The 21,552-nt window shown below is 36.5% G+C and overlaps 1 protein-coding gene across 3 annotated transcripts; it reads left to right on the forward strand.

Annotated features, from left to right (window-relative positions):
- Positions 1-6,410: 6,410 nt before the first annotated feature.
- On the forward strand, positions 6,411-18,403 carry LOC136671287 (zinc finger protein 84-like). Of its 3 annotated transcripts, none has more exons than XM_066646949.1 (4): positions 6,411-6,494; positions 12,994-13,055; positions 14,210-14,294; positions 14,428-18,403. In XM_066646949.1, exons 1-4 carry the CDS (start codon positions 6,485-6,487, stop codon positions 15,060-15,062), a joined length of 792 nt encoding a protein of 263 aa, XP_066503046.1. In that variant the 5' UTR covers positions 6,411-6,484; the 3' UTR covers positions 15,063-18,403. The 3 variants fall into 3 exon arrangements, with proteins under 3 accessions (XP_066503046.1, XP_066503044.1, XP_066503045.1); XM_066646947.1 differs by lacking the exon at positions 6,411-6,494 and adding an exon at positions 9,456-9,791; XM_066646948.1 differs by lacking the exon at positions 6,411-6,494 and adding an exon at positions 9,456-9,783.
- The last annotated feature ends 3,149 nt before the right edge of the window (positions 18,404-21,552 follow it).

Consider the following 21,552-nt stretch of genomic DNA (forward strand, 5'->3'; position numbering starts at 1 on the left):
AATGGTACGGACACGGAGAACAATGCACACTGTTTTTATGGACGCTCCGGTGCATTTGATATATGCTCATTTTCCTTTCAATAGCTAAAAAAACAGACCGTTTTTGACATCACAACAAAGTGCATTCGTTTCTAGACTCTGTCTACAGAAATGCACACCATCGTATTTCAGTCTAATTTGCTTAAATACGATTAAATACGTACTTTCCTGTCGCCGCTAACAACAGGTGACAATCTTCAATAGCTTCGTTTTCACTGTGTTTATAAACATCAGATTGGCCGTGTTAGATACTTGGAGTGATGGGGAAGAATGCACACCAAATGTGTTTTCATACTGACCTCTCATTAACAGTTAAATTCAGAATTTAGGTCTCTCTCTCTCTCTCTCTCTCTCTCTCTCTCTGTGTCTCTCTCTCACTCACACACACACACACACACACACACACACACACTCTCACTCACTCACTCACTCACTCACTCACTCAGTCTGTCTCACTCTCAGTCTTCTGTCTCTCACTCTGTTTGTCTGTCTGATCTGATTCACCCAGGAGGGGTCAGGTAGTGAGGACTGTGGACACAGTGAAGAATACCAGAGACTGTGAGAAGTAGTGAAGCAGAAAGCTTTATTTAAAGAGAATGTTAAAGTTCTAACTGTGTAATTCTGTTTTTGGAATCTGTTCTTTTAAATGTTAAGCCTTTATTTTTTTTAATATAAAGTGTACATTGTGTTTGATATCATGCACATGATTTATTTTATCAATAAAATGATTGATGGATGGAAAAATCTTTTTTTAATGAATTTTTTTATTTATTTTTTAATAACTTTTCAACCAAGTTACATAAGACTTTAAATACAGCTGTGCATTGTAGACATTAATCACACTAATCACGAACACCCTTTGGTTTGTCTGTAAAATTAAATTCTTATTTTTTATTGAATTTTTTAAAATTGAATTTTCAATAACTTTTCAACCAAGTTATATAAGACTTTAAATTCAACTGTGCATTGTAGACATTAATCACACTAACCATGCACACCCTTTGGTTTGTCTATAAAATTAAATTCTTGATTTTTATTGAACTTTTTAAAATTAAATTTTCAATAACTTTTCAATCAAGTTATATAAGACTTTAAATTCAACTGTGCCTTGTAGACATTAATCAGACTAACCATGCACACCCTTTGGTTTGTCTATAAAATGTAATTCTTATTTTTTATTGAATTTTTTTAAATTGAATTTTCAATAACTTTTCAAAAAATTTATATAACACTTTAAATTCAACTGTGCATTGTAGACATTAATCACACCAACCATGCACACCCTTTGGTTTGTCTATAAAATTAAATTCTTGATTTTTATTGAATTTTTTAATTTTTAATTTTCAATAACTTTTCAACCAAGTTACATAAGACTATAAATTCAACTGTGCATTGTAGACATTAATCACACCAAACATGCACACCCTTTGGTTTGTCTATAAAATTAAATTCTTGATTTTTATTGAATTTTTTAAAATTGAATTTTCAATAACTTTTCAACCAAGTTATATAAGACTTTAAATTCAACTGTGCCTTGTAGACATTAATCAGACTAACCATGCACACCCTTTGGTTTGTCTGTAAAATTAAATACTTGCTTTTTATTGAATTTTTTAATTTTTAATTTTCAATAACTTATCAAACAAGTTACATAAGACTTTAAATACAGCTGTGCATTGTAGACATTAATCACACTAATCATGCACACCCTTTGGTTTATCTATAAAATTAAATTATTGATTTTTGTTACATTTTTAAAAATTTTGAAATAAAAAAAATTAGATTAAATTGCTTAAAATATGAAAAACAATTTACAAAAATTGTTGTCATTCGAGAACATTAGTTGTCCTCTAATTGTATTTGCTACAATATAAAAAAAAGCTATTAGCTGAACAACAGTTGGTTTCAGACCAGTAATTTTCACATTCTCTGCTTCATAACTTTTTATTTTTTAAGATATTTGCATGAGTATTTAATTTATGTAAACATAAAGACAAATAAAGAGAAATCTGCCTCAAGCAAATCATGTGCAATCCAAATTTATAAATAAGGATTGCACATGATTTGCTTGAGGCAGATTTCTCTTTATTTTATTTATTTTAAATTGTTTTTCATATTTTAAGCAAATTATTATAAATTTTTTTATTTCAAAATTTTTAAAAATGTAACAAAAATCAATAATTTAATTTATACCAAAGGGTGTGCATGGTTAGTGTGATTAATGTCTACAATGCACAGTTGACTTTAAAGTCTTATATAACTTTTTTGAAAAGTTATTTAAAATTAAAAATTAAAAAATTCAATAAAAACCAAGAATTTAATTTTATAGACAAACCAAAGGGTGTGCATGGTTAGTGTGATTAATGTTTACAATGCACAGTTGAATTTATAGTCTTATGTAACTTGGTTGAATGAAAAGTTATTGAAAATTCAACTTTAAAAAATTCAATAAAAAATAAGAATTTAATTTTACAGAAAAAACAAAGGGTGTGCATGGTTAATGTGATTAATGTCTACAATGCACAGTTGACTTTAAAGTCTTATATAACTTTTTTGAAAAGTTATTGAAAATTAAAAATTAAAAAATTCAATAAAAACCAAGAATTTAATTTTACAGACAAACCAAAGGGTGTGCATGGTTAGTGTGATTAATGTCTAAAATGCACAGTTGACTTTAAAGTCTTATATAACTTGGTTGAAAAGTTATTGAAAATTAAAAATAAAAAAATTCAATAAAAACCAAGAATTAAATTTTACAGACAAACCAAAGGGTGTGCATGGTTAGTGTGATTAATGTCTACAAGGCACAGTTGAATTTAAAGTCTTATATAACTTTTTTGAAAAGTTATTGAAAATTAAAAATTTAAAAATTCAATAAAAACCAAGAATTTAATTTTACAGACAAACCAAAGGGTGTGCATGGTTAGTGTGATTAATGTCTATAATGCACCGGAGCGTCCATAAAAACAGTGTGCATTGTTTTCCGTGTCCGTACCATTCAGAATATGTAACCCTGTGTCAGATATAACCTTAGTTTGAAAAGTTATTGACGCCGGAAAACCGAATATCGAAAAGAAAACTAACTTTACCGTGGTGGGTACCACATACTAAAACACACATACAGTCGTTGACCTAATGAACGAAACACTCGGAGGAAACCACCGTAGACGAAGCAAGAACACACCTCACTACTCACAGACCCGAGATATGATATATGCAGAAGAAATAGACTTTGAAATAATAAGAGTTTTAATCAATAAACAAACCCGACTGGACAAAAACTGCATCATATTGCTTAAATAAGACTGTAAGGTCCATTGCGTGAAGGAAATCATTTTCCTGTCATTAAAATTTAAAATCAAACTCTTTCGCCAATATTTATTTACAATATTAAATAACATGTATTCAATCAAACAGAATAAAATATACATTGAAGGACTGGCACCCCCTCCAGTGTGTGTTCCTGCCTTGCGGCGGTGATTCTGGGTAGGCTCTGGACCCACCGCGACACTGAACTGGATAAGCGGTTTCAGATAATGAATGAATGAATCTATTGAATTAAACAGGATAAAATCTATATTGAAGGGCTGGCACCCTCTCCAGGGTGTATTCCCGCCTTGCGCCCAATGATTCCAGGTAGGCTCTGGACCCACCGCGACCCTGAATTGGATAAGCGCTTACAGATAATGAATGAATGAATGAATGAAATCTATATTGAAGGGCTGGCACCCCCTCCAGTGTGTGTTCCTGCCGTTCGTCCAGTGATTCTGGGTAGGCTCCGGACCCACTGCGACCCTGAACTGGATAAGCGGTTACTGATAATGAATGTATGAAAATCTATATTTTTATAGTAGGAATTTACATTAACCAATGCCAATTAAAAAAAATGAAAATGACATTCTATAGCAAAATATTCATTCATTCATTCATCTGTAACCACTTTAGCAAGGCAGGGATACACCCTGGAGGGGGCGCCAGTCCTTCACAGGGCAACACAAACACACACACATTCACTCACACACTCACTAGCAAAATATTGATAAAGGCAAATCAGAAAACTCAATTACAGTCTGAAAGGATATGGTCTCAAGTGTTTATATAATTTTTATTTTTGTTTCTGTTAGAAGATGTAGTAATCTAAATTCATAAAAATGTCAGGTTTGAATGCCATTATATATGACTAAATCAAAACACTGCATGGCAGCCTTGGAGAACATACAGAAATTCTTATTAACAAGTCAGCTTTTCTGGATGCACATGTATGACAATTGTCTCTCCCAGCCGTGTATTAATTGGCCTGCAACCCTCACAAGTTTGTATACCATGTAAGCATCCCACAAAATATGCTCCTTTATAAACATGCACACACACGTCTCTCCCTCACACACAAACACGTGGTGAGATCTGGTACACTGAAATGCAATGCAAACAATGTTCGTCCTACCAAAAGAGGTGGTCTTTTCTCTGTCAAACCCAGATTCAATTTGTGCACAGTGTGGAAGCACATTTATATTACTTTACTGTAGTAAACATAAATCTAAAATGTAAACAATTGTGATTGCCACTCTTACATCCGCTTTATCCCAACCTGCAAACCAGCACACTAGGGTATAATAAATACTGAATCATTAATAGACAGGCAGTAGACTACTACAAATAAGTAGTAGTGGTAAATAGCAAATAGCAAAATGTGTTCATTCAGACACAGCATAACTACAAATCTACAATTATAACAGAATAAGATACTAATTAAAGTAGAGATGAATGAATACTTTACATGAATACCGATACTGGTATCGGGTATTTGCCCAATAACGTGTTCATTTATTTGTAGCCACAAACGAAGCTCCAATACCAACATCCGATACCTTGTGCCTAGTGCACGCTGCTGCGCTAATGAGCAGACAACTCAAAATGTCAGCGATCTGGAATTATTTCACAATCAGTGATGGCACCCAAAGCAATGCGGACTGCAGAGAAAATCCAAGAGCATTGAGTATGCCTCACTGTTTTGACTGTCCTTCACTTTCATTTTTGTATAACGGAAATTGTCTTACCAAAGATGCACAACAATGTACAAATGCATACCAAAAGCCTGTTGCATCCCATGTTACTAGATTACTAGATATAATATTGTTCGATAATACCGGTATGTTTTTTAATTCTCTAAGAATTTTGCCATATCGCGATATTGTGACCTAGGCGCGAGCTTCTGATGTTGGCGCCTGAACGTGACTTCAGCTTAAGTTAAAGCTGGGGGATATACCTTTACATTCCATAGTATTTTTTTACACGATTTTAAAAATGACGATATTCGTTTGAGTATGCCGAGGATAAGCAGATTTCCATCTGAGTACTGAAGATTAAAATGTTCTTTTGGACCGTTCTCAAAGTAATTAAAATTTAAAAATATCCAAAAGGTCCAAAATACACCCTCCCTCTTCGGGGAGACGTGCTCGTTCCGGAAGCGTTGCAAAAACCAGTCGAGTGAAATTCAAAGCAAATCAAAGTATTTATTTAACAATATTGGATCCAAGAGAACAATACATGAAAAAAAAAACAGTCTAATAGCCTTCCCAAGTAAAGTTCTGACCTCTCCCCCTCTGACTCCACAGTTATACCTCATATGACGTGTACCCTTCTGGTGGGGCGTTTCTGGCTGATTAACATATATTAATATGCATAATAAGACATGTTAGTACTCAGCTCTCTCGTGCCAGTTTCACATGCACCCGTGACCCCAAAACATTCATCATGCCCTTCTGACAATATACCTTTTCTTTCCCAAGCCTCCTTTTCTGTCACCAAAATTTAGTAAGTTTAGTCTGTTCAATGTTAAATGTTTAAGTATTTAGAAAGGTGTAAATACTGAGTCAACATGCCAGTTAGTGTGCAGGAACTAAACTGTTTACTACATGGGTAAATACTGGTTAATCATTCATATGAGTACATATAAGATACAAGATTTCATACAATGAATCTATAATTATACTTTCTAATTTTAACTAATCATCATTTTAGGATATTTGTCCACTAATACAAAGTAAAAAAATTGTTTCCTACAACAGTACATTTATACTGTCACACATGTCACATTCGGCTGTTTTTCTCTCGCAAACAGACACAAGCACCACGCGGTCCTGCCATTGTTCTTGTATGCCACTGGAGCAGTTCTCAGCACATTTATCGCAAGCACTCAGGTCTACCTCTCTGATAACTGTAAGTATGCTTTTGATGTATAAACCATCTATATAAACTCTATGAAAACACCTTTTTTGTTCACATTCACATAGTGCTCTGTACTTTTGTGTGTTGACCACCTTAAGGATAATAAACTACTTTATTTTAATCTATCACAGGCATATTAAATAATTTCAACGTTTGAGTACCTGCAGTCCTGTGAAGGACTGGCGCCCCCTCAGGGTGAATTCCTGCCTTGCGTCCAATGATTCCAGGTAGGCTCTGGACCTACAGTGACCCTGAACTGGGTAGAGAATGAATACAGATACAGATAATGAATGAAAGAGTTCTTTACGTGGCGGGTGTGAGGCGGAAATAGTGGTTGCAGTGGCGGTTCCTCTCCTTACAGTTTTAGAGTGAGCTCACACATCATTGGGATTGAGGCTTAGGTGGAGGTTGTTGTGGAGGTTCCTCTCCTCACAGTTTTAGAATGAGCTCACAAATCAACATTTTTTGTTATGGTTTAAAGAAAAAACAGACAAGTCCATTCTAAACATATTCAAGAGACATAATTTTATTTTATTCTATTTTGTTATTTTTTGAGTATGATATAATGCATATGCTTAATGTATACATAACGTATAAAAAAGTATAGAGTTTCAGTGACATTATTATAAGTCTTTGGGTTCTGAACTCTGAATTAATCACAACTTTAGTGCATCATTAGTAATGATAAACCTTGCCACTGGCAATGTTATTGTTCTTCTACGAGGAAACTGCATAAGAAAGAGATTTTGTAATTAGTGCTAAATTGTATTAGCTATATATTATGAACTGGATGTTCTCAGAGATTTAGAGTGAGGGCCATCTATCGATCATTATTTTCAGTAACAGTTTCTCTGTGACTAATTTGACTGTCTAATAGAGTTGTAAGTAGATAAAATCATAATGGGGCAATCACGGTTGTTAAATGATCAGGGCTTCTAGTGTCGTGTGCCTTAAAATAAAATCAGTCAATTTAATAAGACAAAGACCCAATGCTTACCCAGTAAACAATAAGCCGTTGATTCAACGTTGAAATAACGTAATGACTGCCGTCTAATCAACGGTCTCTTAAGGTTGAAAATGAAAGTTGAAAAGACGTCCAAACACAGACATTGAAAAGACGACTATTAGACGTATTTTGGACGTCCATTGACGTTATTAATTGGTCCCGAAATAAATTACTTGTATAAAACGCGTTTTGGACGTCCACTGACGTTATCGATTGGTCACCACTTAACTAACTTATTAAGATGGATTTTGGACGTCCATTGACGTTTAAAATATGTCTTTGACGGACAGACTACTTTTAGACCTATTTTGAACGTCCAGGGACGTTCCTAGTTTACTGGGTATGTATTAATTTAGTGAAGAAAATTCACAAATTCAACATATTTGTAAGTTTCAAAAATATTTTTAATAACAGAATAAACACAGAACAAAGATTTTTTTCAGCATGACAAAAACACTTAAAAATAAGAAAACAGTTAGCTACTATACATAATGCATTAAAATGTAAAAAAAAACACTAATAAATGCATAACAGAAATACCTTAATATGTGTAATATAGGGCATTATAATTCAAACTCTAAAAGTAAGCGTTTTACATCAGTCATGGACAAAAAAATCTACATATATTAATTTTATCATTAGAAAATTATCTAAAATAATCAATATAACAAATTTTAAATGAAAACATGTAAACACATGCTGACACTATGTATTTAAAATGCATGCTGACAACTATTTTTAATTTTTGCAAAAACAATAAAATAATGTACTTTTAAATGTTATGTATTATACAAATAAATATGATAATAAACATATTTTTAGCTTATTATATATACAGACTACAAAGGTTTTTAGCAAACAGAGATCCTAAGCTTTTGGTTCCACAACTGCATGCTGATAATTGTTTGAGGTCTCTTCCAAATAAACAAAACTGTGTGGTCCAGGAACTCATGAGACTGTTTCTCAGTGTGCCAGTACAGTTTTGTGTTGATGGAAATGATTTCAACATAACATTCTAGAGCCCACTTTAAAACTGTGAGGACAGGCCTGTCACTAGAGATAATGATTCGGGTGGCTAAGCTTTATCTTGTTGACCGCAAATTTCTTTTGACAAACGGCACGGTGGCGCAGCACGTTGGAGGTTGGAGGTTGTGGGTTCGATTCCCGCTCCGGGTGACTGTCTGTGAGGAGTTGGTGTTCTCGTGTCCTTGTGTTCACCCATGTCCGCGTGGGTTTCCTCCGGGTGCTTCGGTTTTCCACAGTCCAAAAACACACGTTGGTAGCTGACTCAAAAAGTGTCCGTAGGTGTGAATGTGTATCTGTGTGTCTATGTTGCCCTGTGAAGGACTGGCGCCCCCTCCAGGGTGTATTTCTGCCTTGCGCCCAATGATTCCAGGTAGGCTCTGGACCCACTACGATCCTGAACTCTATAAGCGGTTACAGATAATGAATGAATGAAGGTACAGATTAAGCAAAGACACAAGGAGATGCTGCCTTCTGGAATCTGTCCATGTATTTGGTAAATACTGTACAACTATTATTTTAAATTGTTAATTAATTACAATTGGATCTTAAGTCTCATCCTCATTACATTATCATATTTAATATATGTCCAGTCAAAATGTCATAGAGTTAAGGATTCCAGGACACGGTGCTAACATTATTTCTAAAAAGTAGTTTTGAAAGCAGAGCTGTAGTTCCCAAATGTTTCACCACTGACCTGAGCACCACTGTAAAACAACTCCCTGTAGGAAGGACTGTGACTCCATTGTGACTCCATTCAGTGCTGCAGCACTGAAAAATGGACAGATAATTCTGGCTGCTGATTGTCTAAATAAAGGTGGCGACCAATGGAAAGCGTGTTCTCTGTTTATATATATATATAAGGTGGAATCAGGCCTCTAGGATTACTTATGTCATAAACCTAAAGAATCAGCACACTCAAGCTGCAGTTGATTAGCAGAGGGGTGTGTTCGAGACAGAACTACACAATGAAGGTCAAAATGTAGATTTACAGCTATTAAATCCCCCGACAGAAGTAGAACAGACATTAGTTACTGGGGTTTTATTAATGACCAAGGGAGACCTTTGACTAATTTTAACGCTTGGGGCTTTTAATTTGAAAAGTTCCCTTACGGTCACCGACGAGTTACGTCCGTTAATGTTCTTTCGTCTAAAAACAAAGAGCTCGGGAGTAAATTACACGCAGAGGAGTGAAGTAGTGACGTTTCAGCTGGCTTTATAGAAATGGCAGATTCCTATTTTCACGTCCAGCTGACTTCGATTCTTGACGTACTGCTTAAAACAGCAGCTGTGGACATTTGTGCTCTTGCTGACAGCGTCTTCGCGTCTTTACAAAGAGAAATAGAGAGATGTTCAACTGAAAATGAGGAACTGAGACGACAGCTGCAGAGTTTCCGAGCGGAGCAAAAGAGTTTAGCGGATACAGGCACAGTTCCCTCGAATAACAGCGAGAGAGACATCAGAAGTGTACAGGATGGAATTAAAAGGTCACACGGTCAGTTTTGTAAGATTGAATGTTGTTTAAAGGACCAATATACTACATTTTTAATGGTCCTGATAAGTTTTGTGATAACACTAACCTTTGTAGCTAATTACTTTATACATTATAACTAATATCCAGAAACTCTTAATTTCTATAATTTAAAAAGCCCACCTACTAACTGAAACACTCATAACGTATGCTACGTGAGAAAGGCTATCACAGCCAATTAGACAGGGCAACAATTTATACATAGGAAGTTTAATAAAATGTGGAAGTGAAGAACGCTGACACTGACGATGTCCTGTGGAATCTGGCACCAAGATGTTGGCAACAGATCTCTTCTAGAGAGGTAGCATTATCATGCTAAAAGAGGCCAACATTTTCAGGTAGTGGTGTACTAGGTTTGTGGCAATGCTTAGGTAGGTTTTTTCCCAGATTTTCCATCAAAACATTATGCTGGGTTCAAACTACACATGTTTACTGACAATTTTGTCATATCCAACAAATGACCAGCTTCTGACATGAATATGAATGTCTGGAATGAAAAATGGGCCATGTGGGGTGAGATAATCAAAGAACAGTAGTGTTTCTTGTGGGATGCCCCACGACACACAATATAATCTAGTTTGCCAGTTTTTTTGTATTTTTCTGCCTAGTTTGACATTATTCTGGACAATGACTAATGTGAGGACAGAGCACTCAGACAAACATGTAAAAATGAAGAAAAGAGGAAGAGGAACACTGCTGCTGTAAGGTGGAACAATGAAACTGAGGAAAGATTTGTTGAATTGTGGTAACAATATCCCTGCATGTTTGAGGTTCTCAAACATATTTCCTCCCCCCTTTTTTATTAATATTTCACAGCACCAAACCACCATATCAAACACATCACTTCCATAGCCAAGATTGACAGTTTCTTGAGTCTCCACATTGATTTATGAACAGTGTTGGGAGGGATACTTTTAAAGTATATTCTATTACCGAATACAAAATATATGCCCTAAAATGTATTCTGTGACATATTCCATTACAAAAGTCAGAATTGTGTAGAGTGTATATTTTTGAATACTTCAGCAGTGAATGCTGTAGTGGAGAACTCATTCACTGTAACAGCATACATTCATTCATTCATTATCTGTAACCGCTTATCCAGTTCAAGGTCGCAAGGTGGGAATACACCCTGGAGGGGGCGCCAGTCCTTCACAGGGCAACACAGACACACACACACATTCACACCTACGGACACTTTTGAGTTGCCAATCCACCTACCAGAGGAAACCCACACGGACATGGGGAGAACACACCAACTCCTCACAGACAGTCACCTGGAGCAGGAATTGAACCCACAACCTCCAGGTCCCTGGAGCTGTGTGACTGCGACACTATGTGCTGCGCCACCGTGCAGTTACTTATATTTTGTATTTTAAATGCATAACAACATTGCATGTATTCCGTTACTCCCCTACACTCATGAACTTATGCAAGAACATGACCATCATCACACACCTGTAATGTTGTCTCCCGACCAAAATATTATAGAAAAATTATGGCGCAGCAGTTATTGATAATCTGACATGACCATGGTAAAAGGCATAAATATCATGTAGTGTGATCCCAGCATTACCTACTGCATCACACTGCCTCTTCTGGATGCTCATATCATGAACAAGAAAGCGTGATTCATCAGACCAGGATGCCTTCCTCCGTTATCCAATTCTGATGCTTATAAGCCCAACCACTTGACCTTTTGGCAGTGGTAAGGAGTCATAGGCAGTAGACTAGCTCTACTGTGGCATCAGACAAAAAGGGCTAGTCTTTGCTCCCCATGCCAATAAATGAGTCTTGGGTGCCCATTAACCTGTTGCTGGTTCCTTGTTTGTCCTTGCTTGGACAATGTCTGATAGGTAATACAGTGCTTTCTGGGAACACCCCACAAGACATGCTGTTTTGGAAATCCGTTGACGCAGTTCTCTAGCCCTCACAATAATGCCCTTATTCCCTCAAGGATGGAGAAATGATTTCCAGTGTTTTGTGTGATTGTGTTTTGTAAAAAAAAGTAAAAAAAAAAAAAACTGAAAAACTGTCTGCCAGTGCAACAAGGAAAGTCCGTTATGCAAGGAGAAAGTCATGCATCAATTCTATGCAATAATACTAATCAGCTATCTGGACCCAAGCTCAGATGGTCCAAAACACAGCAAAAACACACTGTGATTTTCCATGCTACTGACAGAAGAATCCATTATTATCAGCAATAGGTGCAAATGTCAACATCTCTAATTGTATAGGGAATGCATCAGTGACCACATCATGGGTGGCTTGCATATGTGTGAAGATTACATTTATGAACAGGCAAACATTGGATTTTTAGAGAGACATGTTGCAATCAAGACAGTGTCTTTTCTGGGGGAATCCATGCTTATTTCAGCAAGATAATGCCAGTCATCATTCTATATATGATATGCTTTGTAGACACTGTGTGTTTGCTTGACTAGCATGTTTGCTCATGGTGCATCATGAAGAGGAGAATCAAGCAACGGTGTGCTCAGAGCAACACAAGTCTTGTATCAAACAAGAATACACAAACATTATACTTGCACAACTTTTAAAATGTTCCCAAATTGTTAAATGCATCTGTCCCTACCTTTTTGAGTGTATTCATACATACAAAATAAAATCATGTTGTTCACTGAAAATATTGGAATAATTTTCTTTGTACTTTTGTCAGTTAAATAAATATGAACAAATCATAATCAAGTTTTTATTGTATTTTACAAAATTTTGCAACATTTCTGGAAATTGGATTTGTATAATTTTGACAAGGATGCAATATATCAAAATCATGTTGCCAGCTTCCATGACAAGCAGACACTACAAGCTCATTCTTGATTGGGAGAGATTTGTTTGTTGTGTTCAAAAACATGGATTCAAACTTCAGCATGTTTGCTGACAATTTTAATGGATTCACATAACATTCACACAAATTGGAGGTATGATTAATCAAATCCTTATGAAGAAGAAGGTGAACATATACAGCATTTAGCAAACTGGCTGTATCAGTCTATAACAGGCTTCCTATACTTTTATACAAAATCAAGTTTTTCAAATACAATATTTGAGATCTATATAGTATAAATTGACCATAACACTCATTTCACCTGGCAGTGGTTTTAATGTAAAGTGTTCTAAATTGTGAAGTTGTTTATTCTTTCTTCAGACTGCAAGCAAAAGGCTGCTGAAAGGGGCATTGATACTGGAATCGTCACCTGTGGTAAACAGGTAATATATACATTTAGGGTACATATTTGATCGACCCATACCCACGTGACTCCTTCATTAGGCCTACTTTCAATGTAGTTGCCCAAAAATTAATATTATTTACTAAAGGACTTTAATGAATGTGAATGTAAAATAAAGTCATCTTAAACAGCATGTGTATTCTTACAGATAATGCCTGCTTTACACAAAATGGTTCACAAACAAGCCTGTCATAATCATGAAATTACAGCCAGTTAATTGCTTATAAACATTTCTGATTAACATTATATTACATGCAAACTTTTGATATGTAGCCGCTACCAGTGAGAGCCTGTGCTCAATTAGACTACCACAGTTGTCAGTCATTCTTTAGTCAGCATCATACACTTATTAGGAATACTGTGGCTAAGCTTAATTTTCAAATAAAAGAAATTAATTGGATTTTTGAAAACTGGTGCACCCTGTAGTAACTTTTTTTAAACCTATCATTTTGCCTATTACTGTTTGCCACAATTAAAATTGTTACTAGATGGCAATACCAGCTATTCAGACTGGCTAGTATGTTTACGGTATTTTTTGTTAATTAGTCTGTTTAATGATGTCTGTTTGGTGCAAAACAGTGTCAGCGTGGATGTAGGAAAATAATTGGACCCTATTTGTTCTCTCTGAATAATGACCTTATAATTTGGAGGAACCGGAAACATTTGGGGTAAAAGTCCATATACCAAAACGTGGGGTTTAAAACAGTTTTTTTGTTTAATAATGGATAAGATAGCAGCAATTTTAAAAAAAATTCCATAAGTTTATTTAATTGAGAATGTAGCTCAAAGTTGGAATTTGAGCAACTTGGGCATGATGCTATGTGCATAAAAATGAGGGCCAAGCTTCAGTGGTATATTATACAACTACTACTAGTTTATCTTTGTAGAACATTTGTTACTTTAGTGAACGTTGTAGCATTAATTAATAATTTATTTTATTTGAATGCTTTTGCTTCACCCCAACCAAAGAAAATGCATGATTCACACTACATTGTTTGGGAAAGCTAAGAAATGTTGAAAATAATTGTGCTCAGATGTTTATGTAATAATGTTTACAGGACTAGCCAGAATTTAGTGGTAATTATTTGAGAAACCTCACCAAACTGAAGATTTTTTTTTCTGTTTGTGGAGCAGCAGAAACAGAGCCCTGCATCAGTGGGAGTTAAAGAGGAGCTGATGGAGTTGTCTGTTTCTCAGAATTTGGAGAATAGGGTGGATGGTAAGGTCCTATGGACTTATCTAATAATGTTTGGGAGAAGTTAACATGTATTTGTTTATTATTAAATGTTTTAGTCTAAAATTTTACGAATAACCATATGTTCTTTGTGCTTTTTTTTCTTTGATTTCTTTAGGTGTGTTCAGTGATGAAGTTGCAGTTATTGGATCTGTAGTTACTGAAAGAAATGCTCAGCTTTCTGATCTTAGTCTGGAACTCAAGGCTGAATCAGAAAAGAATACTACAATTATTCACAATATACAGCCTGACTGGAACAACTGTAGTCTTACAGACTATGAAGAAGGAATGGAGAATTCGCTTGCTGTGGAGGGGCAGAACAAGAACACTCAATATATACCATATGCTAATTCTAATGGAGAGGCAGGAGACAGAGAACAAGAGAAAGAACAGCAGCTTTATGATACTTACTTGCAACAGACACCAGATGTACAATGTACATTTATTCAGATTGATGGAACTGTGACTGCTTCAGTTCCCCATAATCCTGAGGGGCAGACAGGAAGTTCCCTTATTTGTAATCTCTGTGGAAAAAGATTGTCTTCAGAGCGAAGACTGAGAGAACACATTAAAACACATGCTAGCCTGAGGCCCTATACTTGTCCTCAGTGTGGAAAGAGTTTCACTCGAAAAGCAAGCATGAATTTCCACCAGAATATCCACAGAGGTGTGAAACCATATGCCTGCGATATCTGCCCGAAATCCTTTGCAGACCCAAGTGCTCTTCGCAGACATAAATCCATACACAAATGATTAAGGATGGAGTTTTTCTCAAGTTTCTGTCCACAGATTACATTTAAAGTCTAACGATTCATACCAGTTCTGGTTGTATGTCAATTAAGAAATTGACAGTCCACGGTGGTGAATGTATAAGGGAAACGTACGATGAAAATGAATAAAAGAAGACACTAAGGAAAATCAACAGGGATGGAAATTGAGCAACAGCAAATTTAGGAAGAAAGAAAGATTTTTTTGAGGGGCGAAACAAGTTTTTTATCAAGTTTGCCCCCAACATTATATATCTGTCAACAATTGTCACTTGCTAGAGCTGAGTAATCTGCCAGAATTATTTAATTGATTTCTGACCAATAATGCTTTTGCGATTTGTAAAGTCATTATTTCTTTCCTTTTTTCCCCCACAAAGAAACCAAGCACTTTTTCAGTACTGAAGGTGAAACACTGATTATAGTGTTCTAGATTGTGAGTTTGGTAGTTCTGTTTAATTTCATTTCTTCAGAACCTTTTAGACCAGGGGTGTCAAACCAAATCCACGGAGGGCCGTGTGGGTGCAGGTTTTCTTTCCAACCATGCAGAAGCCACACCTCATTCCACCTGTTTTTAATCATTGGATATAATCAATAGATCTTGACTTTCAGTAGTGTGGGGCTTTTGCGTGGTTGAAAAGAACACCCGCACCCACACGGCACTCCGTGGATTTGGTTTGACACCACTGTTTTAGACAATGTTAATAATAAAGTATATGTGATAAATAACAACACATGATTTGAAAATTGAGCTAGCTCAAATTAATATTCATTCATTCATCGTCTGTAACCGCTTATCCAGTTCAGGGTCACGGTGGATTGAGCCTACCCATTATCATTGGGCACAAGGCGGGAACAAACCCTGGAGGGGGCATTACTCCTACACAGGGCGAAACACACACACACACTTTTGAATCACCAAACCACGTACCAAGGTCTGTTTTTAGACCATGGGAGGAAATAAATGCATACTCTGGGAGAATGCACCAAACACCTCACAGACAGTCACCCAGATTGGGACTTATACCCACAACCTCCAAGTCCCTGGAGCTGTGTGACTGCGACTCTACATGCTGTGCCATCATGCCACCCTCAAATTAACATTTTGATTTAAAATAATTTCCTTATTTTTAATAGCTTGGTATAATGTGATAAATACACTCAATATACATTCATTGAAAAAAATAGTGCACCCAGGATGCTGCAAATCTCTATGTGCTGCATACTGTTATGTATTGGGCAGATATGTAAATTATTACAAGTGTGATTTGATTAGACACTGGGTTATGCCACAAGAGAACATAAAATGCTGCACTTTAAAAAGGCTTTTTGATGCTAATTTTGTTTAGTGTACCTGTTGACTTTTACACATGCCTCTGCAATATGCTTTGTAGCACTGAATTTTTTGCACTGAAATTATGCATTTGAATTTTGAATTTAAGTCTTCAGATTTCCACCTCTGAATATTTTGCTTGGTAATTAATCACCCGGAGGAAACCCACACGGACACGGGGAGAACACACCAAACTCCTCACAGACAGTCACCTGGAGCGGGAATCGAACCCACACCTCTCTGGAGCTGTGTGACACTACCTGCTGTGCCACCGTGCCGCCATGATGTTTTCATGGTGATTTTTTTTTATACCAGATGTAGCGCTGTGTTCTTTCCAAATAGCTCAGTCTTAGTTCATCTGTCCACAAGACATTTTGCCAGTATCATTGTGAAGTGTCAGTGTGCTCTTTCGCAAACTTCAGGCATACAGCAATGTTCTTTATATTAAGCAGCGGCTTCTTCAAGGTGTCCTGCCACATATACCTTGCTTGTTCAAAGTTTACACTCTTAAACACAGATTTTACCCTTTACCAATGATGCCATCAAATCTTTGGCTGTCACTCTGGGTTTTTCCTTTACCTCATTGATGTGTATTTGTTGTGGTCTTGAGGTAGTTTAGTAGCCACAGTACCAAATATTCTTGATTTGTATTTTACCTTACTATAGACTGAATTACTAAAGTGTTGGAAATCCATTTCCAGATTTATGTAAATTAACAATTTTTGATCGTACAATCTCTGAGAGCTCTTTTTGGCATAGCATAGCTCACACACTCATACAGGTACTGGAAGCAAATATGTCTCATCAGACTTTGAAATATTACCACCTTTGAATTTCTAGCATTGGATTTTTTTACACTGAATTTATGTATCTGAATTTTGTTGCTTTCAAATTTAAGTCTTCAGATTTCCACCTCTGAAAATTTTGCTTTGCAATTATGCATCTGAATATAATTGCTCTTGAATTGAACTCATGAATTTTCAAGAACACGCTTTCCCTGTTATTATTTAAGGTTAATAAATTCAGATTAAAAAAATTAAAACAATATATTTTGAAGTTGCTCAAATTCGATAGGCCAAATTCAGATGCTAAAATACGAGTTAAAAAAATTCACATTTTTTACACATCCGGCATACAAAGGATAAGCAACCGATTCTGTCTCCAATCGAACCACGACGCTGAAGTTGGCTACTTACTCGCCAGTTTCTTATTAGGATGTTCTGTTTCTTAAATGGTGCACTAGTTGCATTCTGTGTCCGCTAGATGGCAAAATACGAACACAACTTCCATACTGTGGAAAACTACACGTTTAGCTTCTTTCCGCGGATATTGTCTCTCTATTTTCAAAGTGTCTATATACATTGCATTGGACATGATAAAATGTCTGGAGAAATTGCTTATTTGGCTAAATTAATTAACATAATTAAATAATTAACATTATCTCTTATTTTCAAAGTGTCTCAAGAATCTGAAAGGCTCACTGAAGATACAATATAAGAGACTATTAATATTTACTGTAGAATTATTTTGTAATGGCCCTGTATACATAGCATTAGATGTAATACAATGTAGGCAAATAGCTTATTTGGTTTAATTCATCTGGCATTATCTCTTTATAATCAAAGTGTCTGAAAAATCTGAAAGGCTCACTGAAGACACAATATAACAGAGTAATGATATTCCACAGATGAAGAAATTCTACTGTGGAATTTTTCTTATGGCCCTGTGAATATTGCAAGTGACAGGATGAATATGTGGAAACATGAACTTTGGGGCAATGTCCTATGGCATTTTTTAATTGTCAGATTATCAAGAATCTGCAATTGATATTACAGAAGGTGTAGTACAAATATAATATCCCAAAGTGCAGAGTTTAATTCATAAAGTTGTGTTTGTTTAAACACTGAATGTCATTGTGTATATTCACAATATCTGGATATTTCTAATATTATTAGAAATATTAATATAGAAAATTGTGTTTGGTAGATTATTTCTTTATTGTAACAATGCTTCTTGACAATAAATCTTATACAATTGAAAAGCCTGCTAATTTCCCTTTGCAATGGTGCCACATTCGTAAGGAACATGCATTTGTGGGATGGGCAGTAGAGCTTAGTATGTGGGTTGCGCCCATGAAAAATTTGCCAAATCCTCTCTGCCAATGCCAAACAGTTTATTTTGCCATTGACTTGTTTGGTGTGTGGTGACTGGATGATTGAAATTTGAAGAAACAAGACATATTGGCAATTTAACAATTTATTCATTTAACAAACAGGAGCCTCAGTAGCATGTGGAAGAACCATAACCTGTCACAACAGTCTGGCACCTCCTCATACTGGTCACACCCTGCTGTGGGACGGCATTCCATTCTTCAACCAGCATTTGTCACAAGTCAGCCAGCGTGGTTGTGTTGGTCACTCTGGCACAAACTGAACGCCCAAGCTGATTCCACAAGTGTTCAGTGGGGTTAAAGTCAGGAGTTGGCAGGCCATTCCTTCCTCTCCACTCCTGAATTCCGGAGGTAGTCTCTGATAAACCCCGCTCTGTTGGAGTGAGCGTTGTCATCTTTGAGGATAGAGTTCGGTCCTAGACTGTGGAGATATGGGATTGCTACTGGTTGCTGAATTTGATCTTGATATTGCTCTGCATTGAGATTGCCTCCAATGATGGCAAGCCTCGTTTTTCCAGTAAGGGAGATCCCACACCATCACACAAAAAATAAGCTGTTTGGCGTTGGCAGAGAGGATTTGGCAAATTTTTCATAAGTACAACTCACATATTCAGCTCTACTGCTCATCCCACAAATGCATGTTCCATACAAATGTGGCACCATTTAAAAGGGAAATTAACAGGCTTTCCAACAATATAAGATTTATTGCCAAGAAGCATTGTTACAACATAGAGAAATTCTACCAAACACAAATTTCCTTACTTTTGTGCTATGTCTAGTAACGATCAATGTTATTTATTTATTTATTTATTTAGCCAGTGAGGCAAGATACACACTTAATCACCGCTAGTGTGGATTTACAGTAGTCAGTGGTTAAGGGTATGGTAGGGCTGTAAAGCTAGCTTGGAGGTGTCGAGGGCTTAATTTAGCAAAACGCAGACAAGGGGAGGAGTCTACCTGATGACCCATGTGAAGAGCTAGTTATACATAGTGTAGTTTGGGTACTTATGTGATGGGCTCAGTGAGTAAAAGAGTTGTTAAGGATAGCTGGTTGCTGATTGGATCATAAACGGGCGCAGCAACCTTAGTGTATATGTGTAGGATTTAAACAACGGAATTGTGTAGCTGCAGATGGGAAAAGATCAGGGTCAGAATCATCATATTTTTAATCAGGGCTACACATTATATCTCGCACAGTTGTTGGTAATGTTTGTATTATTTTATTTTCAGAAATAAAAATCTCAGAATTTAAAATGGGGAGTGTCACTTGACCCAGCAGGATATGGCTGCTTGAAAGGTCGTTCTGCTCATAATAATTTAACTTTTTTTTTTCTCCGAAAATAATACATGGTTTCTCAATTAGATAACTTGACCTACTTTTGAAACATGTCAGACTCCAAAAATGATAAAGACTTTCCAATCTTTGCATCGACTCACCCACAAAGAACCAAGAAAAAAGAAACGCAGGCGCCCTGCGAACCAGCTGCTAAAATTAGCAGCGATGCTAATATCACCTTGCCTAACACAGATTTGATCCTTGCCGAGATTAAATCTGTCAGATCTCGGCTGGACATCATAGATGGGCGATTGAACACCATTGTTACATCAATCTCATCTGTGGAAGGTGCTGTCACCAGCCGGACTCAATGAGTCCAGCAAACTGAAAGTAGGCTCAACGAAGCTAAAAACAGAATTTCGGCTGGCTAGGATGCTAACCACCAACAAAGCGCGTTGCTCACATCCTTGGAGTTGACCGTTGGTCAGCTCCTAGCTAAGAATAATGACTTGGAAAATGGAGGCCGGCGAAAGAATCTAAAAATCATCGGTCTACCCGAGAATACCACTTCCTCAGTTTCTTCAAAAAATGCTTCCTATCTGGGTTGGTCTCCTGCAGGATTTTCACCTCCTTGATATAGAGCATGCTCATCGCTCTCTTGCTCCGCTGCTGGCATCAGGTTCCCCGCCAAGGAGCATTCTCGTACGTTTTCTGCGGTATCTGGATAGGGAGGCTGTTCTGAGGGCAGCGGTTAAGAAATGTGAGGTGTCTTTTCAAGGCCCACGACTTCGTTTCTACCCAGACTTGTCATCAGAGTTCCTTCGGAAACGTCGTGCCTTTGACACTGTACTAAAACGTATGGTACAGCGGAATATATTTTGTGGATTTCCATACCCTTAGATGCCTCCATGATGGTCAAATCCGATTGTTTGAGGATCCGAAATCCGCCACTGCCTTCCTAGAATCCCTTGGTTCTGAGTGAGTCTGTCATGACTGCTTTTGTTATGACAGTCCATGTTTTTTTTTCTTCTGAAAAAAAGAAATTTTTGTTATCTATAACATTCTATTTTCTTTTTTTTTTGGAGAATCTTGAATCTTGAAAAACGGCGGTCTCCTCACCCAACAGGACTTTCTGTTAAAGTGTTCTTCAGGAAGGGGACTAATAGTGAGGTCTCTCACTTTCTTATAAAGTATATGGAGAAGTTTATGGAGTGCATGTTCTCTTGGAAGGCCCTACTGGCTTAACTGTGATAATCTTTTGTTATGTTTAATTTTGGTGACCAGTCAGATTTGTTTTTATTGCTCCGTCAGTTGGGGACGGGGCTTGAAGGGAGGGTAAAAGGATGTTCCTGTTGTCTATGTTATACTTTGTTTTATTACGTGTTTGTTAGATTTCTTGCTGCACAATACAATTGTTTTGAATACCATAATTATTGATAGGGCTACTTGAAGAAACACATCTTACTGATAGTGAACATGTAAAACTTAAACGTGATTGGGTAGGTCAAGTCTACTTTTCTTCTTTTAGTTCTAACAAACGGGGCGTAGCTATCCTTATAAATAAAAATATCCCGTTCGTTCTTGATTTTGAAATACGGGATCCAGAAGGTCGCACAATTCTTGGACAGTCTATTACCATAATGAATGTTTATGCTCCTAATGACAACTGCCCCCATTTTATGTCTAATGTTGTTTTGTTG

Source organism: Hoplias malabaricus, chromosome 16 (assembly GCF_029633855.1).
Source record: "Hoplias malabaricus isolate fHopMal1 chromosome 16, fHopMal1.hap1, whole genome shotgun sequence".
Classification (NCBI taxonomy): domain Eukaryota; kingdom Metazoa; phylum Chordata; class Actinopteri; order Characiformes; family Erythrinidae; genus Hoplias; species Hoplias malabaricus.